The 17,864-nt window shown below is 48.3% G+C and overlaps 6 protein-coding genes across 6 annotated transcripts; 2 read left to right on the top strand and 4 right to left on the bottom strand.

The window, feature by feature from the left end:
- Positions 1–12: 12 nt before the first annotated feature.
- Positions 13–525, bottom strand: N7484_011181 (nucleoside deaminase; the record flags this gene model as incomplete). Its single annotated transcript, XM_057121568.1, has 1 exon — positions 13–525. The coding sequence occupies one exon, from the start codon at positions 523–525 to the stop codon at positions 13–15; it is 513 nt and encodes a 170-aa protein (XP_056967322.1).
- Positions 526–798: 273 nt separating this feature from the next.
- Positions 799–1,809, bottom strand: N7484_011180 (uncharacterized protein; the record flags this gene model as incomplete). The annotated part of the gene is made up of 1 exon (XM_057121567.1): positions 799–1,809. The coding sequence occupies one exon, from the start codon at positions 1,807–1,809 to the stop codon at positions 799–801; it is 1,011 nt and encodes a 336-aa protein (XP_056967321.1).
- Positions 1,810–8,072: 6,263 nt separating this feature from the next.
- Positions 8,073–9,086, top strand: N7484_011179 (uncharacterized protein; the record flags this gene model as incomplete). The annotated part of the gene is made up of 1 exon (XM_057121566.1): positions 8,073–9,086. The coding sequence occupies one exon, from the start codon at positions 8,073–8,075 to the stop codon at positions 9,084–9,086; it is 1,014 nt and encodes a 337-aa protein (XP_056967320.1).
- A 795-nt stretch (positions 9,087–9,881) lies between these two features.
- On the bottom strand, positions 9,882–10,592 carry N7484_011178 (uncharacterized protein; the record flags this gene model as incomplete). Its single annotated transcript, XM_057121565.1, has 2 exons — positions 9,882–10,502; positions 10,560–10,592. The coding sequence occupies 2 exons, from the start codon at positions 10,590–10,592 to the stop codon at positions 9,882–9,884; spliced, it is 654 nt and encodes a 217-aa protein (XP_056967319.1).
- A 907-nt stretch (positions 10,593–11,499) lies between these two features.
- On the bottom strand, positions 11,500–13,284 carry N7484_011177 (cytochrome P450; the record flags this gene model as incomplete). Its single annotated transcript, XM_057121564.1, has 7 exons — positions 11,500–12,100; positions 12,132–12,211; positions 12,235–12,306; positions 12,368–12,424; positions 12,481–12,837; positions 12,864–13,030; positions 13,089–13,284. 7 exons carry the CDS (start codon positions 13,282–13,284, stop codon positions 11,500–11,502), a joined length of 1,530 nt encoding a protein of 509 aa, XP_056967318.1.
- Positions 13,285–14,781: 1,497 nt separating this feature from the next.
- N7484_011176 (uncharacterized protein) lies at positions 14,782–17,490 on the top strand (the record flags this gene model as incomplete). The annotated part of the gene is made up of 4 exons (XM_057121563.1): positions 14,782–14,892; positions 15,024–15,522; positions 15,600–16,362; positions 16,416–17,490. 4 exons carry the CDS (start codon positions 14,782–14,784, stop codon positions 17,488–17,490), a joined length of 2,448 nt encoding a protein of 815 aa, XP_056967317.1.
- Between the last annotated feature and the right edge of the window lie 374 nt (positions 17,491–17,864).

Genomic DNA, 17,864 nt, shown 5'->3' with positions numbered 1-17,864 from the left:
GGGTTCAAGGTGCTATGTACGATCCCAATACCGCCTACTATCCTCCACAACCCTTTCCTCCCATCCCCCTTCAGCAACAGGTCCAATGACCTCCACACCAAATTGCCCCTTCTCGAACACCTCCCGACAAGGTAAATCCATCGTAAGATTTTGCTCGTTCCCAACGCCGATAACACTCCGCAACGCCTTCTCCGACGCAAGGTAGATCAGCCGCCCGATATGCGCCCAGTAGATTGTTCCACTACACATTGCGCATGGTTCCCAGGTCGAGACCAGTGTACAGCGGGACAGGTAGTCCCAGTCATAGTTATCGGCTGCGTTGCGCGCGAGTTCGCTTTCTGCGTGTCGCACATGGGAGAGGGAGTTGGAGGTCATAAGGATTGTTGAGTTATCTGGGCTGAGGAGGAGAGCTGCGAAGGGGCGTTTGGAGTGGAGATCTTGGGCTTCACTTTGGAGGGATAGGCATTTTGATGCGCATGCTTGGAGTTGGGATGGCGTTAAGGGGGTCATTGCTGGGTTGTCCATGTTTGCCTGGTCACCGTAAGACAATCTCCCCCAGGATAGATGGCTGCTATTCATGGGTCGGTATATGTATGTTACCGGTCTCGATAGGCTCGGCGGCCTCCGACGGTGAGGGGAACGTGCAGGGCTATTTCCCCTCAATTGTTTGCGGCAGTGTTATGAGTGACTCAACGGGAGCAATTGAATGTGTAAGCCTGTGCAGGTATAGATTGGGAATAGATATATACAAGATATTCCCGACAATTATTCTATATTATATACAATTTCGTTTATTCATCAAGCCAAGCATTCGTCCCTTTCAATCCTAGCTCTGGATATTGTTGAGTTAAATGTCCCTGTAGAGCTGGGCGGATCATGCGAAGATTGTTTCGACGGCGCACGAATGCCCTGGATCGCGGCGTTCTGATCCAGGTCTTTGATGATACGCGCCTGGCTGTCGCTATCCGCGGGCGGCTGATTCGGGCGGAAAGAAAGATCCACGAAATCCGATAGGTCGGTAGGATTTGAGTTGCTGCTCATTTTTTCTGCAAAGACGACCAGTTTATTCAGGATGGCGTATTCCAGCTTGAGCTTGACGCTGTAAACCATTGCTTTCAGGGTGAACTGGATATCTGACATGCCGGTATATTGGACGGCGATAACAGATGCATCCATGAGGACCATGGCGAGATTGACGACGAGGAGTTGGACAAGGATGCCACGATAGTGGCCGCGGGGACGGAGTTTGAGGAGTCGGACGGCTTCAAGTGAGTAGATAGCCGAGAGGATGACTTCTTGGACGGAGAAGCCTATGAGCTGGATGCGCTCAAAAATATCGAAGCCATGGATGAAGAGGGCGGCTTTGCTGGTATGGCTACCGAGTTCGAGGACAGAGCCGGGGACGTGGAAGATGATCGCGTCGACGATGATCATGACCAGAGTTGCGCGCAGGATCTTGGGGTTTTGGACGACAAGGTGTAATCGCGACCAGAGGACCAGCGACTGGCCGGTCACCATGCCAACCCAAGCGATGAGTTCCATGGCTACAGGGAAACAATTGTCGTAAATATCATAGATGATGAGAAGGTATCCGAGACCGAAAGGAATGATGCTGAACGATGCGATGAGCAGACACCAAAAGTAGAGGCCTCCATATCGCTTGAAGGTTGTGAAGCAGAGGACGATGAGTTCTAAAGCGTTGTACCAGGCGATGCCGATCAAGACGGCTACGGCGATATGCTCAGCAGAACCATCCGTAGCCGATCGACCGGCGAGGGCAGAGTTGCTACCAGGAATGATACTCGACATGAGGGCATATTCGAATTGGTGTGGTCGTGTGCGGGGGGTTCGGAGTGCTCAGGAGAGCAGATTTACAAAAGAAACATGACTGGAGCCTGAATGGCACCAAAGGAAGAAAGGTTGAGATATTATGAAAGATTAGAGGGCAATCACCTGGACATATACATATGTATATGAGGGGATTGATGTGCCCCAGGGTAGTAGAGATCGAGGGAAAGGAATTCAAAAATTGGAAGAGAGATAAGAGGCGAAAGAAAAGGTACGAGGTGGAGAAAGTCAGCCCCATGGTAGATTTAACTCAAGCGTTATTGGTCCCTGAACTTGATATTGTGGGGGCTTGAGATGGCGGCAACTTGTGAACCACGCGCTGATAGGCGAGTTGTGGTTCGGTTGAACGCTAATCAAAGTCCCCCGATAACGGCCCATTCAACGAGATAGGCGCTTGAAGAATCTTGAATTCTAGTATTTTTAACTTGATTGTTTAAATATGGCCTGCGTCGGCCTCAAATTTCTTGCAATTGATTTCCAGGTTACTCCTTTTTTCGGCGTGGCAATTTTGGCGTTCATGGGCCGATTCACATGAAGATTCAATGTTCACGGGCGGAGATAAGAGAATCCTTTTACGAGTGGCTAATTGTGCTCCTTAGTCAACTTGGAACTTGGCACACTCTGGGGTAAAATTGCCTAGTCCGGCATTGAAACCTAGTTCTAGGCCCGGGTGATTTTGAATATAACGATATGAAACCTTGGAATGTCTCGGATCCAAACAAAGTAGAAACTTCGACCCTGTCAGTGCGCAATGTATTTCGTGCGCTGGTGAATCTGGCCTCGACAAAAGTATTCGACAAACTTCAATTAAAACCGATGATCCTACACCGTTTGAGTATGATCGACGTGGAGAGACAGCATACGTTCGTATTCGCGAACCTTAGAACCGTATCGGCTGCGAATTCCATTCATAGGCATCGGCTATTTTGACACGCGGACATAGGCCAGAGCCGCGCGTCTTTTTACCTTATTGCAACAACTCACCCCAGACCTCTGAGACAGCGTTCCAAGCTTTTCAGGGTCCCCGAGGTCACCGGTTCTTATCTCGATTGACGTGGTCACATGTACAATCTTGGATGCTGAACATGTTCTCAGGCCCAACGGCCCGGTAGCCTTGAAACGGCTGACTGTTTCAAATATACTTCGAACCCTAAATGGACATATTTGACTTCTGCGGCCTCTTTAAGTTACCTTCACATCAAATTGCCCGTGCAAGGTTACATACATATATATCCTCCATTCTGTCAACCAAACTCAATTCGGGGTTTCACTCTTCACCTACACGCATTAAGAAACTCGATTGCGAAATTTTAAATGGCTGACACAGCTGCGCACGCACACCTAGTAATCCTTTATCACCCTTAATTATCTATAGCAGTTTGGTAAGTCTCTGATGATACCTGCCTGGGCATTGTGTTTTCTATACATAATGACTCCATACTATGCGGATTACTCAAAAGCCACTGGCTACCCATGACCCTTGAAACAAATGGTATATATTCAAAACTTTTCAATGGTTGATATGGTTTCTTATTTCTATTTTTTTTTTTATTCATAGTATATATACATAATGGGATATGTACCGCCATCACTGTGGCTCATACACCTTCAGGCTCAGGGTTTCGGCGCTTAGCACCAGAAAATCCCTCAAATCCCTCAAGATTATACGGACGTATGAGCTATGAAGTCTTTATGTGCATAAGTGTGAATACAAGAGTACAGGATGTTGAAGAAAGTTCAATTAGGACAGGCCCGCATGCCCTGGTGCTCCACTTTCTCCCCACTATCCGCTTGAAAGGAAAGGCACAGCAGAAAAATCGAGCCCCCCGGCCCCGAAAAAAAAACAAGGCAAAAAATGTAACAGGCCCGAGCCGTGGATCGAACACGGGACCTCGCGCAGGAGTGCTTAGAGTTGCTGCCCTAAGCGCGAATCATACCACTAGACCACCCGGGCTGTTCATGGAGAAAAGTTACAGCGAGAATGACCCAAGATTCAGAGGCGTTGTCAATTTGAGTAGAGCACGGGAAGCCCACAAATCTTGCAAGATCGCACCACTCATCAGTTTTAGAGTGACTATCGGATCAGCTAATTGTCTTCTAATGAGAAGTGTGCCGGAGCTGATTTCCAAATAGTAGATAGAGTTAAGGGGACGGGACATAGGTCGGGGTAAAATGAGGGGCCTGCAGATCAGAAGTGTGAGATGAGTTGGCGGCATCAAATCTCAGCATCGCGTCGAGAGTTGTGTTAAGAGAAATAGAGCAACAAGCCCCGGGAATGTAAGTGGGTAACATGGGTTTTGTAGATCTGACAATGAAGCTGTTCGGGCCCTGAAAAACGACAACAATGCTGGCGAGGTAATGAAATTTACTGCCAACAGGAAGGCTAGTCCTGCTGTACATATATACTTTGTGATTCTATGAGCTGGAAAACATGGAAATCGCAGAAGTGATTTCCCCAATACCATGAGAAAAATATTGCTAGGTGGTGCAAGAGAGTGGCAGAGAAGAGACCTCAAGTCTACACCAGCAGGGAAAGAGCAGTAAGTAAAGGTTGAATGCCCAGTCAGCAAAGTATATGTCCCGAAAGCCAACCCACAGTAAGCTAGGAGTAAAGTTCCCCAACAAACTTGGAATCAGGGCCACCTATCACAGGTTTGAATGAAGTGGCTTCCAAGGCTTTCGCCAAATTTGAATGACAATGAACAGGCTTCACGAAGCCATGTCTTGTGAAGTCAACCAATGGACTCAATGGAAACACAACATAATATAACGCGGTAGACAGCCCTGGAGAAAATGACATAATTTTGGATTATCAGCCTAGGATGAATGGGTATCGCGCAAAATTGCTCCCGAAGTTGCACAGTGCCTCTGATATCCCGGGATCCAATTCCTGCAACTCATTGTCAAGACCTTTCGAGTATAGGGGTTTGGGATTATCAAGATCTTTGTATATAATCTTAGTATGGTAATGCGGCATCACTGTCGAGGCTTCTAAGAGTTAGCTTTCTTCTAAGGCTGCAAATGAAAAAGCAGTTGAAGGGAATATGCGTACCTTCTTGGTAAATGGTATAAATCGAGCGTTTCATCTCCTAAGACACATGTCTGCCAATAATCTAAAGGCCTGGGATATCCTTACCGTGCAACCAAAGGTATTAAGTCTCGCTGCTTAGTTGTAAGTATGTTCTCTGGCATATCCGAAAGAGAGGCTCTGAGTAAAATCTCCTAATTTCCCAGACTTCCACAATCTCACACTGCCTTACACAATATTTCCAAGAAAGGAACCGGCAAATATCGGCCCAACCCTCAGACCTCGTGCTCCTTAGACCCACAAGATAGGAATGATTTGAGAGAGTTTATTCCAATCAGGGTTATCGCAGACGGGACGTGATAGATAGAACCGTCCCGCCCTGCTCAATAACCCAAGAGACAAGGGGCCATACCAATTCTCTCATGGGAAACCGCATCCAAACCCCAAAGACCGGGGTATAATCCGTTTAGGGTCGGCAATTCCGAGATCATTTCCTGGAGAAAAGAGATTGAACTTGGCTTAGACTCGCCTTGTGCAAGCCTTCGGGGGCAGTAGCTTTTGGGGGCTGACTTGACGGAAAGCCACCATTGGAAACACGGCTTTGAGCTGAGGACTAGCGGTAAGCCTCAGTCGCCACCATGTCAATTATAATCTCAAGATCCCGTCCGACCCGCATTTGTTACGGGCGGATTCCCGAATTTGAAATCGGCGTGCCGTCATGCCATGGGCGCATCCCATGTGAAAGAGATAGGTGATATTGTTATCAATCCAGTAGTGCATCGAGCACACAATTTTTCATGTGAAATTTGATAGCAACGGCAGATCTGATCTGCAGATGGTAAGGCAATCAAGCCGGATGAGTCGGAAGGTGGCGGCGCATTTGGGGCCATTGGGGCTCAGACCCCCGTCCAGAAGGTTCTGGGATTCTTTGGGCCAGATGGGGGTTATATTTCCAATTATTGTTCGCCTCTCCAGCTAAAATTTCCTTTCCTCCACAGTGGAGCTTTGGCATTCGTATCTCAGTACAGCTTTATCCTTTTAGTAACTTTCTCATCATTCTAGTGAATACGAAAATGAGCGTTGAAATATAGGAAATTGAAGTATCATTCGTACTACTTACAATCTGGGATTCGTGTATTGAATTCTACTCATTGTTGACAATATTCAATCCTACGGGTACTTCATACCAAGCATCATATACGATGGCGTGAGCCAAGGTCCCCCTCCAATCCATGGAACAGCTACAAGTCCCTCGAGCTAGGATCGCTCACGGAAGGATGGGTTCGTACCTGACCCAAACATCAGCCATAGAACCTCTGGGCCGTGGAAATGAGCGGATATGTGGGCCGATGGCGATCAGATCAGGCATCGTGAGCCTTTTCGACGCTCTTGTTGGGAGAGAACCAAGGTGAGCGCGGCAACTAGCCAAACTCAATCGTCATCGCGATCCAGATTTTGGTTCTGGCTCGCGGTAAGCTAAATTACCTGATTAGTATTATAAGTAAACATTGGCTCATGTATGGATCTCAGGGTTCAAGGAAATTAGGATTGTCGCTTTAGATCAGGGTGCTGCAATAGCGCTAGCGGGGAATCTCCGGAGTTGTGGCGAAGACGTGGAGAAGATTTTGCAGCTAGTTTAGGGTGAATGGAAAATTCGATTGCTTCCAGGTGCCGTTGTGACAGGATTAACTATTGAAACGGCTGTGCGTGGAATTGTTGGACGTTTGAACTGCGAGCACAACGTCCACGCTATTGAGGGGCTATGTCTGAAAGTAGGTGGATCAAAACAAAAATCTGGGATTGTATGTACCCTTGGCCCGATGATGCAGGTGGCACACTCCATCGATCGTCAAAGTCATCTGCCGACGGTGGCTTGTTTAGACTGCCAAGATGGGAATAATAAGGCGAAAAAAAAACTCCATTCTCTGTGTTCCCTGCCAAAGCCGCCCTGATCTGCCAATAAGAACGTGTTCCAGAAGCCCACGTTAGGGGTCGCCCCCATTGAGGGAAGGCAGAATGCGATCCGGGAAGTCATGATTAGGGTTTCCGGAGTTTTCTGAACTCTAACCAAGATCTAGCTAGCCAAAATGGGTTAATGGGTCCTCTGGCAGGCCCACTAAGGGGCTCTATTGGTGAGATTAGGAGCTTTCTATTGGTTCAAGCTTCTCTCTACGCTTATTTGTCTTTATTGAAAAACCTTAGCCAAAGGAGTCCGGCAGTTTGTTTTGGAGGGCGCAGGGACCTTTTTTTTTTTTCTTATCTGTATATCCTGTATCTATATCATATAGGAGAGTATAAAAACCACTCTTTGGTTGGTATGCATTGGCAGATTTCCCTGTCTTGCATGACGTTCTCCACTTTTACCCTGACTCAAATTTGCGAAGTTTAACAGTCAGATTTCCGGGTGAACGGCTCAGGGAAATGCGTTCTACTGGAAGCTGAAGATCTGCAGCATTATTGAATGTAGCGCGGAGGTATTCGGCCACATGGCCCATATAAGCTCAGACTAGCCAGCCACAGTGCATAATGGCGGAATAGGCTTTAGACCCCTATCCACCTGAAAGGGTACCTGCAGATCTTAATTTGGGGAAATGCTCTTCCTGCACTGCGGATTTCCGGTGTTCTCCGGTCAGTACTATTGTTCTACACATCAATTTCCTAGTTTGGAGCAATAGATTAGGGTTCAATCGTCCTTTTGGTGATCCGATGTGGTGTTTGGTTGTTGTTGATAGGGCTGCTAGGTCAAATTCGGCCTCTAGACTATGATGCACTGAATCCATCACCATCGGTCGCCGACGGACAAAACTTGGAAATAAACCTGATGTCAGCTGCTCTTTCATTGTTGATCCAGGGAAATTACTGTGAATCCACTATTAGATCCTGTTCTGGATTATGTTGGAGCCATGCTCATGTATTAAGTTTGACACAATGGAGATACGTATCTATCTAGGTCCACACGGGCAATCATACTTGTATTTCAAAATTTGAGGCGCTGACCCTAGTGCAAGATACTGACCCGCCTGGATAAAAGGGACATGATAATTTTTCATCTGGATCCCATAGATCCCTGATCGAATCTGTATAAATACAGCGATCTGCTCTTTAACTTTTCCTTCTTTCTTCACACTCCTACAGCAGTCATTCCTTAGTCAAACCGACTTCAGTCATTCTTTTAAATTATACCCTAATTCTCACCATGAAGACCTCATTTGTTGCTATCCTCGCCGCTCTGGCCTCCAGCGCTCTCGCTGCTCCTACTCCCGCCTCTGGTCTGGGTTCCCTTGCCGGTCTCACTAGCATCGTTGGTGACCTGACCAAGCTCCAGGGTCTCGACGGCCTTGCCGATGTCCTCAAGCTCGGTGATGTCACCAAGGAGCTCAACCTGGACAACCTCCCCGTCGTCTCCAGCCTGGGTGACCTGACCAAGCTGCTCAACCTTCCCTCCTCCTCCGCCGCCACCTCCAACACCCCCGCTGTCCAGGATGGTCACATTGTCCAGAACCTCGGCCCCCAGCTGAACAACGTTCTGACCATCACCGGCACTGACCTCCAGCCTCTGCTCATTGAGCTGAGCCCCGAGGTCACCGCTCTGGTCTCCTCCCTCGGCCTCGGTGCCCTTGGTGTCCCTCTCGGCTCCATCGTCGCCTCCGCCAGCTCCCTCGGTGATCTTGTCACCGGTCTTGGCCCCCACGTTGACGGCCTCGTCACCGTTGTCGGTGCTGACGGTGGTGCTCTCCTCATCTCCCTCTCCCCCGAGGTCGCTGGCCTCGTCACCGGTCTTGGCCTCCCCACCGTCGGTGTCCCCGTCGGCTCCGTCCTCGCTACCGTCGGTACCTCCCTCAAGAAGCGCAACCAGATCGTCGGTGACCTCGCCCCCGAGGTTAAGGAGATCCTGACTGTCACTGGCCCCAACGCTAAGCAGCTGCTCATCAAGCTCTCCCCCGAGGTTGCTGCTCTCGTTTCTGGTCTTGGTCTCCCCGGCGTCGGTGTCCCCGTTGGCAAGGTTGTCAAGACCGCTGGTAACGTTGGTGACCTCCTTGTTGACATCTCCACCCCCGTTGAGAACCTCCTGAAGGTCGTCAACAAGGACGGCAGCGCTCTCCTCATCGAGCTCTCCCCCGAGGTTGCCTCCCTGGTTGCTGGCCTCGGTCTCTCTGCCACCGGTGTCTCTGTCGGCTCCGTCATTGCCACCGTTGGTGAGAACCTGTAAACTAGATAAGTCGCTACTTGTCTTGTTGTGGTTTTTGTTTTGACGCAGCAATGGATAGCGTTTTGGGAGCTTTCTGAATACCCTACACCATTTTCTTGTGCATATATTGCATCTATTGTGACACACCTGGAACGGTGTTTTCTTTTATGAGTTTTGGAAGATCTGTGTTTACTTTCCAGTCTTCACTATATTTTTTTTATTCTTAATGTTACTAGACAAACATTGCTCTAGAGCAGATCTTAGATCGAAATATTATCCTGAGCTGCTAGAAAAAGTAATCCAAACAATTCATTTTCCACTGTAACACTTCCTTAAAGCCAACAATCTGTGACTGAGCTATCAAAAGTGAGTTTGTCTAGTGTAGAAGACGGACCTGTGAATTGCTTGCTCGACCATTATTCTTACCTTAGGCCAAACGGCATAATCTATAGGAGACGGGAAAGGAGGCGTGCCTTCCAAAGATGTTTGGGTCAATCTGAACCTTCCCACGTCTAGCCCATTCCTATGGATCTCCGTTGTGTTTTCCCAACGTTAAGTCTCTAGGTCCCTTCTTGTGTGTATGTCTGTAGGTATATTTTCCCGGTTGAGTCTTCTGTAGATCATGAATGAACGTTTCGTTGATGTCAAAAACTTTAGGTCGGATGAAAATCATGGGCCTCTTCGATGCTTGCTCTGATTTTAAGTAAACATTATGCCAACCTTATAACGCGATCAGAGACTCTATGAAGAATCTGAAAATTCAATAGTCTCCGGCATACGACACCCTAAAGAGGTATCATTGGCTTCGACTTCGACCTATTTATAGCCTTCAAACTGATGGCTGCAAAGACTTGGGCAAAGTCTGAACATGATGGCGGGATAAAGCGAGGATAGCGTTTCAGCACCTTGAGATTGAAACGTGTCGACGAACTTCTTCTTTAAGGTGGCTTTGTATAATTCCGGAGAGCCTCTTTGAAAGTCTTGTCTGGTAGTGGCGAAGTTTGGCGTAGACTCACACGCCTCTGCAAGATCAAAAAAAGCATCCAGTCGCTGTGTTTTGGATACATCGACAATCTGAATAGGTGCATCACCAAGCAGTCCAAACAGTCCTGCCTTTGCGCCATTCTCTATTGTAGTATGTACCACAATAATACGCATAATCACGGCTCCATGCCGAAGATTCTGAAGGGCTCCAATCCTCTCCTCTATATGAACGTCTCCATCGAAGTTACTCTCAAGATAGTTGAACATGAAAGAGCCGCCCTGGGCCTGGGAAGCATTCCATGCGAGATAATCGAGCGCACTTCCTCGAAGGCCGCAGTATGAGAATTGAGGCTCCAGGAAAGGTATCCAATTTAAGTGGATTGTATCTCGAGAGGGGTCGGTCCATGAACGGTCGAGTCTCAGCGCGGACTTCCATTCTGCGTCTGCAGGAGCCTTTAAATCTCGATATTGACCAGCTTGAATAGCGACCAAACGAGATTCATAACATACCCTACTAATCACTGGCGGGTGACAGTTAAGCATGGTTGTATGTTCCCAAATACATGGCGGTGGCACATCGTCATCCTCGTCAAAGTGATAATCTATTTCCACTACACGACGTGGAAGACATTCACGCCAAATGGCTAATCTCAACTCAAGAGGAAGTTGAGAGAAGAAATGAAACACTCGGCCATTGTTGTCGACTATATGATGAAAGTGGGCGATTTGAAATACGGAGCCGAAAGTCATCACGTTAGCTGCAATAGAGACTGCCTTCGCATCGTCAGTGAAAGGAAGAGGGTAAAGAGGAGTGCGAGTATTGGTCTGACACCACAACAAATACACTTTTGGGAGCGCTAAATCACTGGAAGAACTTGCAAGGGCTAAATGAGTTTATAACTCAGCTCAGGAAGATGACTAAGGGTTCTTGGCGGGTTTAGAAAAGTGCGACTTGGCGCTGGAATCCCGGCGGAAATGCGGCCGTCTCTGGCGGAGGCTGTCATGTTCGGCCTCATCTTCTATACGTAAAATTAGAGTTTAGTGGAGATTATCAAAATCTTGACCGTTATTTAGAATTATAAAGGCAGGTCTGGCGCTATGTTAGACAAACAAAACGTGGTTTACACAAATAACTATGTTAACATATCCGTGGCCTTACCCATGCGTGGGACATATTCTTCCGAAGTCTTTGTTCCGCGATGTCGTGGATTATAGATGATTTAGAGTGCGGAAAGGGTAGTTAGATCCCATGAGTCCGATGCCTGGAATTGTCCGAAGGCCATAAATCAAGGTAGCCATTCGGTATAAAACGCGGGAGTCCTTTTGTTGTTTCGTCTCTTCGATCTGCCAAAAGAAAAATGCAAACATGGATCTCCAGATGCTCCACCATTGATGGGTCATGAATTTTCTGACTGAACCCCTTAAAATAAAAGACCATCACAGATTGATACTAACACTCCTTCACTGTCACTAGAATACCTGGCGAATCACGCGCCTGTGCTCCGAGAATAAAATCCCGACTCACATCAATATCGCGATCACGTCGCACCGCAGATATATCAAAATCGAACTGCCGGAATACAGCTGCTAGGATGAGAAACAGCTCGGCACGAGCCAGGTTCATGCCCAGACAAGAGCGTGTTCCTCGATTGAAAGGAACCAAGTATCGATCAAGTCGCTTGCTTTCGGGAGCTAGCCACCGCTCAGGCTTGAAGGCACGAGGCTCCGGGTAAATTGATTCGTTGAGATGTGTTAGCATGGCCGTCATGCCAATAGTAGTATTTGCGGGAATGAAGATCCCTCGGCATTCGAGGGCATGATCGGGGAATTGGCGGCTTATTCGATGAGTGACAGGGTCAGATAGACGCAAGCCTTCTTGGACTACAGCTGTCAGGTAGGGAAGTTGTTCGAGGATAGTTAAAGAGGGGAATTTTTGTACGTCTGGAATCGCAGCTACGAGCTCTTCGTGCAGCTTTTGTCGCACGGCTGGGTTAGCGGCAATGTGATAAGCAGTTCCACGTAGAACATATGCTCTGCGATCGGTTAGTTTCCTGGAGATGTAGTCACGGTGGGAAGAATTACGTTGTCCCGGAGCCTGCTGTCACTAAGCTGAAGGCTTCATCTCGCAACCTATCTCTTTCTCGTTCCTCGGGGGAAGCTTGCTTTCTAGCAATTCGTGAAAAACAGTGCGATGTGAGGCTTTTTCGTAAGATTTATCCTCGCCACGCCGAATAGCCTCTACCTGTTGGGATAGGTCCTGAGTGGAATGTATATTGGTCTTCCGTCTTCCTTTTTCAATTCAAATGTGACGGACTTACTCGGCGAAAATCTAGAATATCCGCCAATGCGGGGGCTAGTACTTTATTGGCGCTGTCCTATTAGTAAAGAATTAGTTATATGTCTCCATCGTTCTCGATTAGAATAGCCCTACCGGAAGCGAATATGTGAGCCGCATCACCCACGGAATATGGATATTCAACAGGCTGACCTCAAGGAAGCTATCTACATCGTCAAATCCTTTGCGGCCAAAGTCTGGCTGGTGCACATTGGAGGGTTCATGTGCGAAGCAATAGGCGTTGATGATATCCAGTGTCACTGCGGCGTAGATATACTTCATATTGACCATCTCGCCCGTCTGAGCAGCGCGGTGCAAACGCTCTCGTAGGATCTCGATGGGGTGCCACATGACTGGAACGAGGTCGGTAACAGATTTCTTGGAAAAGAAGGGGCTCAACACGCTACGCCGCAGACGGTGTAGGTCATGTGATTGAGTGCCAATAGTCTGAGTCTATTAGTGATCTTGGCCGTCCAGACTTTATATGCGCTGTTTCCAAAGGAAATTCGTACAGCAGGATAGGGGCCAAATGCTTCCGCGACGCGCAGAGGCTTTTCTGCGCGGCCGTTGGTCTGATTAAAGACCTGGTCGAAGAAATCCGGGTCGTCGATATGTATTTCATCGGGGTTAATGCGAATGACGGGCCCTATAGAAAGAACAGGACATGAGCATGGCCTACAGGACAAGATTGGGAAGTCTTATACCATATTTGTCATGTAGGGCACGAAGCTGGAAGGTGAACTGGCCACTTCGATACAGGTCGTAGTACCACTCATACAAATAAGTGACCTTGGCTAATGGGGGCCCGGGAATATGAGCGAGAGGGTGAAAGCAAATTCGATAGACCAGGAAAGAAAACAGTGCCACAAGGCCTAGCAAAAACAGCAGCAGAATTCCCATTTTGGTGTACTCAAGATCAATATTGCAGGGGCGAATGAAAAAGAGGGTTACACCATATGGATCTCCTCAGTGCTTTAGAGACCAAGGCGTTGCACGTTGACACAACAAGAGCAATGCCCGCTTTCATATATCAAGCGAGTCGAAGTGGATGTACGTAGATGGCGATACAAACGAGAGGGCAAGGTGTAGCCCGTTCAGTTTAGGGGATGATGATAGGCGCCCGCCATTTCCGTGCTTATGGGGACTGGGGGCGGGGGTTGTCCTTTGACAGGGGTAAGTAGCCTATGACCTCGATGCTTAGGCTCATAGGGCGTAACGTTAGTGGAACTGATGCCTAAAGCTGAAGGTGTCTGGACACCAGGCGAATAAGGTGTCTACCCGTCAACTCGTCTTCGTTTGCATGTTTCGCAGGTATCAGATTGATTAATTAATTGAGGGGGTGTGAGCGAAGATCAAGACCCTAATTCAACCTCTTGGTGGTTTTTCTTGCTATGCTATGTACTGATAATTGACGAAATGCCTCGAAGATAGTATGATTACGCTGACTTATGTCTGTAAAGCTTAAACAAGGGTCGGGTGATCCCCGGAGGAGGATATTTGGTAAAATTTAACATTGGGTTCAGGATTGAACAGGCCATCTCAATTAAGCTAGACACAGGTCGTTACAACGGTTGGAAAGAAAAGAAAAGATGAAATCATAGGGCCAAGAAAATACCCTAAAAATGATCGCCGGACCACGGTCCTCTAGCTCCGTCGTGGAGTCGACCGGGTTTGGGCTCACGAAGCCCAACTCTACCCAGGTCATACTAGGTGCTACACACCGATACTTAGCACATGCAGCTTATGACCCAGTATTATGCAGTGTTAATTTACTAATGGAGAATATCGTCAGTTTGTGGATAGTATGTGGGCGAAAATGTGGACGATTGTGGAACACTTGACCTAAACTAAACGGCCTTGCAGTTGGACCCAGCGATTTTTTAGTAACGTTCAGCTGAGCCTCGTTTTTAAGTGGATATACTGCTGTTTGGTTGTTTCATCGCTCCGCGGTTTCCACAATGGGAGAATTTGAAATTGGTTAGACGACATAATCATTCCATAATCATAGCTACTAATCTCCCCCCACTTTATCGTGATATACACGGTTCTCTCCCGTCGCTTCCAAACTCCTCTTCTCTTCCCCTCCGTCGATCCAGATCTGGACCGAGGCCCCATTTCGACCCCCTTTGGTACCCAGTTTTACCCATTTTTCCCGTTAAACCCGATTTTCTTGTCCATGTCGGCGTTTTGAATGGGGCCCGCCCCCCCTTGCTAGACCCGGATCCGAACCCTCTGACCGGACCATGTCGACCTCGTCACGGGTATCTGCATTGGTGGAACTGCTTTGAATCACTGTCTCAATTCATTTGATTCATCTCAACCTTCGCGCATGTGACCTTCCCTCTCTCTTTCGATCCTCGCTGTCCCGGGTCGTGGAGGTCAACCCACTCCCAAGCCATGACCCAGACCTCCCAGCTGTCCCCCGGCCAGCTTTCGCCGGAATCGCCCTTTGATCCACCAGACGGTCGCATCGCTCACACACTCACCGCGTGCACTAGGTGTCGCCAGGTATGATGCAATGCTACCCCTCATCCCGAACTCAATCTTCCCCGCGATGAAACGAATATGAGAACATGGAGATATGGAGACCGAAAAGCATCTGAAACAGATTATCCCCGGTGCTGACACACTACCCGTAGCGGAAATCTAGATGTGACCCTGGCATCCCCCGATGCGCGCCCTGCGAACGGAGCAATGCCAAGTGCGTGTATTACGACTCCACCCGAGACACCACCATCCCGCGGACCTACATCGTTTCCCTTCGCGAAAAAGCCCGCGCACTCGAGAAAGAGCTCGCCGCCGCCGAGAAAGATATCCAGCATGCAGCTGATGCCGAGCTGATGGTACGGGGCGCAGGTCGCATCCGCTTTCAGGAGAATGACGAACCTCGGTACCTGGGGCCCTCCAGTGGCATTGCCATGACCCGACTGGTCATGGAGATGGCGAAACAGAATACCGACTCGAAAAGCATCAAAGATGTCGTTCCCGAGTTCACCGCCCAAGAAATTAAGGCCGCTTTTGCGCAGGAAGACTCGAAGCCGACTTCGAAAGTGTATCCCATGATTAGCTCGATTCCGGCACCCGATTTGCCATTGCAGGGCCTTGCGTACAAATTGATTGATCTTTTCGTGGCTAAAGGTACATGGGTGTCATTGCATGAAAACAAAGGCCTCCGTGGTAATTCGGATCACTAACTTTTATTTGGTTCTTTCCAGCACAAGCACTACTCCCTACTCTACATGAACCAAGTTTTAGACGAGAAGCGGACGAGGTCTTAAATGGCTCTACCGACCCGTGCCACAACTTCCAATTACGCATGGTCTTTGCAATCAGCTTGCAAAAATTGAGCATCGAGTATGCTGGTTTGGCAGATAGCTATTATTTAGCCGCATTGCCGTTTCTAGAACCAACACTCAAGGAAATGGATTTGAGGGCCTTGCAATGCTTGGTCTTGATTGCTCAGTACTCTATGCTGACACCGACACGAACGGCGGCATATTGGGTAGTAGGGACGGCCGTGAAGCTATGCCAAGACCTTGGATTGACCGAAGAAGCCACCATCACAACCTCCCCCGATGGCCGAGCTCTGAACTCGCTAGAGATTGATATGCGCCGAAGGCTTTTTTGGATCGTCACATCAATGGAATTTGGCCTTTCCCATTCTTTAGGACGCCCCAACTGCTACAGCATCACTCATGACAATATTGAAATTAACTTCTTCGAATTAGTGGACGATCGGTACATCACGGCCGACGGCATTACCCCGGGGGCAAGGCCGGTGCTTGGAAAATGCCTTGCCATCCATTTCTTCAAGATGCGACTGCTTCAGTTAGAAGTCCGACGAGCTCTCTACCTAACCCGAAGGGAGACTCCGGTTGATGATCAGGATCCTTGGTTCTCTTATATGTCAAATAAAATCGATCAGTGGATGGCATCTTGCCCGAGAAATGACGATGGCAGCGGTTTGAATGTTAAATGGTACGTATTCCGGTTTTTGGTCTTCAGGCCATGGCTAATACTTGTTTTTGCAGGTTTCAAGGGAGGAGAAACACCATTGTCATTCTCATGTATCGGCCGTCACCTCAGGTCCCGGAACCATCAATTAATGCGGCAAAAATATGCTACGAGTCATCAACCTTCAATATTGCTATGCATAAAGAGCAGATGGTTACAGGCTCAGTAGACTTGACATGGATCTTCACTCAATCCCTCTTCATGGCTTTCAACACTGTCCTCTGGACCCTTTCGTACCCTGAAATTCGGAAAGATCACCCGATTGAAGAGGTCCAAAGCTATTTAGACATGGCTCTGGAAGTTGTGGTCTACTCGGCAGAACGGTGGCCTGGCGTTCAATCTGCACTGCTGCTCTACAAGCGCCTTGTCGCAGCTTGCCTAAAGGCATACACCACGGAGGAATCATTCGTCGTGCACTCGCCTTCCAATCATCCCACACCAACCTCTTCGCAGGGGCTTACGACCCCTCCGGCCATGTCCAGTCCTTCCAGCAGTACAGCTGCTTCCTATTATTCTCACGGTTACCGGTCAAGCAATCATATGTTAAGCGATGATGCCTCAACTGGTACCTTGTCCAGAGGCCATTCAGCCGACCCTTCTTTACCTTTCTCCGAAGAGTCTACACCTCCGGCCTATGGGGATCCGCAGAAATTGATTGGAGTGCCCTCAATGCCAGCATTTGCTATGCCCTCATCGTCTACAGTCACCAATCCCCCGCCCCAATATTCATCAGAAAGCTTTTGTGCACCCAACGCGCTCTATCCCGACGTTTCCATCGACCCCAACACCCCCTACAACTCGATACCGTCGGTTGTTCCCGGCCTTCAGGGCTGGGATCCCAATTTCTCCCTTGCCTCTACCACCGCCAGTCATCTTACTTATATCGATGCCACTGTAGATCCCATGCAATGGACATCCTCCATTGGGGATCAATATTCTCAGTACTTTAACGAGCCATTCCCGATACCCAATTGGCGTGAGCGCACCCTCAGCCAGCAGGAGCAGATCGAACTGATGGCATCGCTGGAACAAAATATTCCCGATGTCTCGGCACAGTTGGTCCATGAATCCCATGCGTTTTACCAATCATAAGGGAATCGACTATCCGGCTGGTATATTCATTTAGTTTGACTGTCAGCCATCAGAGTATTCGGTGAGAGCTAAATGAGAATGGGGATTGGGGGGTATTCAGTTTGCTTACGTTCAAATCCTCTTACTCCCCTTCTGGGAATTGAAAGGTCTCTTTGATATATACCATAAATGCTTAAATACTCGTGTCACACTAGATCAACCTGGTCCTTATATTTCAATTTAATCTTAGAAAATCCCGTGGAATTTGGTTTCCGACATGTATTTAGCCCACCTGGGCACCAAAGTGGATCTAGATCAGACGACAGGAAACCCGACAGGTTCGAATCCATGGTTCTTGACGTCTTACCTACAGAAGCAGCGTAGAAACCTTGAAA

The sequence above is a fragment of the Penicillium longicatenatum genome (genome assembly GCF_028827895.1).
Source record: "Penicillium longicatenatum strain IBT 33135 chromosome Unknown contig_7_segment0_segment0, whole genome shotgun sequence".
Classification (NCBI taxonomy): domain Eukaryota; kingdom Fungi; phylum Ascomycota; class Eurotiomycetes; order Eurotiales; family Aspergillaceae; genus Penicillium; species Penicillium longicatenatum.
Note: the sequence above shows the minus strand (reverse complement) of the source record. Positions and strands in the feature narration are given on the sequence as shown.